General features: G+C 51.9%; 1 protein-coding gene across 1 annotated transcript in view; it reads left to right on the forward strand.

Moving 5' to 3' along the window:
- The window catches only part of Adap1 (ArfGAP with dual PH domains 1), a 54,250-nt gene that overhangs the window by 22,022 nt on the left and 30,720 nt on the right, over positions 1-1,508 (forward strand). The window contains exon 2 of the mRNA XM_028756034.1: positions 507-637. Within this exon, the coding sequence (XP_028611867.1) occupies positions 507-637 (131 nt within the window). The remainder of the gene's footprint in view (positions 1-506; positions 638-1,508) is intronic.

The raw sequence follows: 1,508 nt of genomic DNA on the forward strand, positions 1-1,508 counted from the left end.
GTGGCTCAGTGGTAGAGTCCCTGCCTAGAATCCCCCAGTGAGGGGCTAGGGTGTGGCTCAGTGGCAGAGCCCCTGCCTAGAATCCCCTAGTGCAGTGGTTCTCAACCTTCTTCGTGCTATGACCCTTTAATATAGTTCCTCATGTTGTGGTGATCCCCCCACACACTATAAAATTGTTTCGTTGCTACTTCGTAACTGTAATTTTGCCGTGGTTATAAATAGTAAATATCTGTTACATAGGATTTCTGATATGTGACCGCTGTTTGACCCCTAAAAGGGTCGTGGTCCATGGGTTGAGCACTTCCGCCCTAGTGAGTGGCGAGGGTCTGGCTCAGTGGTAGAGTTCCTGCCCAGTGTGCTCAATGCCCTCAGTCCCATCTCCCACCCTGAGCCATGGCCTTCTATTGGACGCCATGTCTTCCTGCCCGATCTCAGACTGAGCTTTCCTCATGGTCATGCTCTGGAGTCCTAGCCGAGCTTCCCTGACCTCTGCCCTTTCCTTCTAGATCCTGACTGGGCGTCCTACACCCTGGGCGTGTTCATCTGTTTGAGCTGCTCTGGGATCCACCGGAACATCCCCCACGTCAGCAAGGTGAAGTCAGTCCGTCTGGATGCCTGGGATGAAGGCCAAGTTGAGGTATGAGTCAGGGAGGGGTACTGGACGGAGTGAGGGTGTGGGTAACCCTGCGTCCATATGTGGGAATGACACTAGCTCCTTCGTCCCCAGGTAATGGGCACCTTCAGGGTCTGGGCAGTCACAGGCTGTGGCATAGAGCCCATGCTCTAAGGAGACTTGGGCTAGCTGAATCTGACAGTTTCATTGCTGATCCTTTTGAGGAGCCATGTGGTAACAAAAGTCAAAGCGCTTGTCTGTCTGTCCACCCTCATTCTTCCATCCAGCTATCAACCCATCCATCCACCCACACTCTTCCATCCATCCATCCATCCATCCATCCATCCATCCATCCATTTGACCATCCATCCATCCATCCATCCATCCACCCATCTATATATCTACCTATACATTCATCTATTCTCCCATCCACTCATTCATCAGCTATGTATCCATTCATTCATGCAGACATGCGATCATGCATCTACCTACCTGCCTATCTATCCATCCCCATCTTTCAATGCAAGCATCCATGCATGCACACATACCTACCTGACTATCTATCCATTCATCTCACAAAAGCATATGGGCACTTACTGTGTGTGATAGGCTGGGGGAGCTGAGCAAGGAACAGGCATTGCTGCCCTGTGAGAAGGCAGGGGTGAGACGTGGGTGTGAACACAAGCCCAGGACACAGGGCAGCTGGTGTGATGCTGTTAGTGCAGCAGAGTGTGTGATCCTCAAAAGGATTGATCAGCATAGGACAGGTCCCCTCGTGGAGTGTGAAGAAACACTGACAGGTTGGGGAAGCACATTCCTAGCATGGGGTGATGGGCTCTAATACTAAACCACACCCCAGCCCCTCACTGGGGGATTCTAGGCAGGGGCTCTACCA

Source organism: Grammomys surdaster, unplaced genomic scaffold, assembly GCF_004785775.1.
Source record: "Grammomys surdaster isolate TR1022 unplaced genomic scaffold, NIH_TR_1.0 126109, whole genome shotgun sequence".
In the NCBI taxonomy this organism is placed as follows: domain Eukaryota; kingdom Metazoa; phylum Chordata; class Mammalia; order Rodentia; family Muridae; genus Grammomys; species Grammomys surdaster.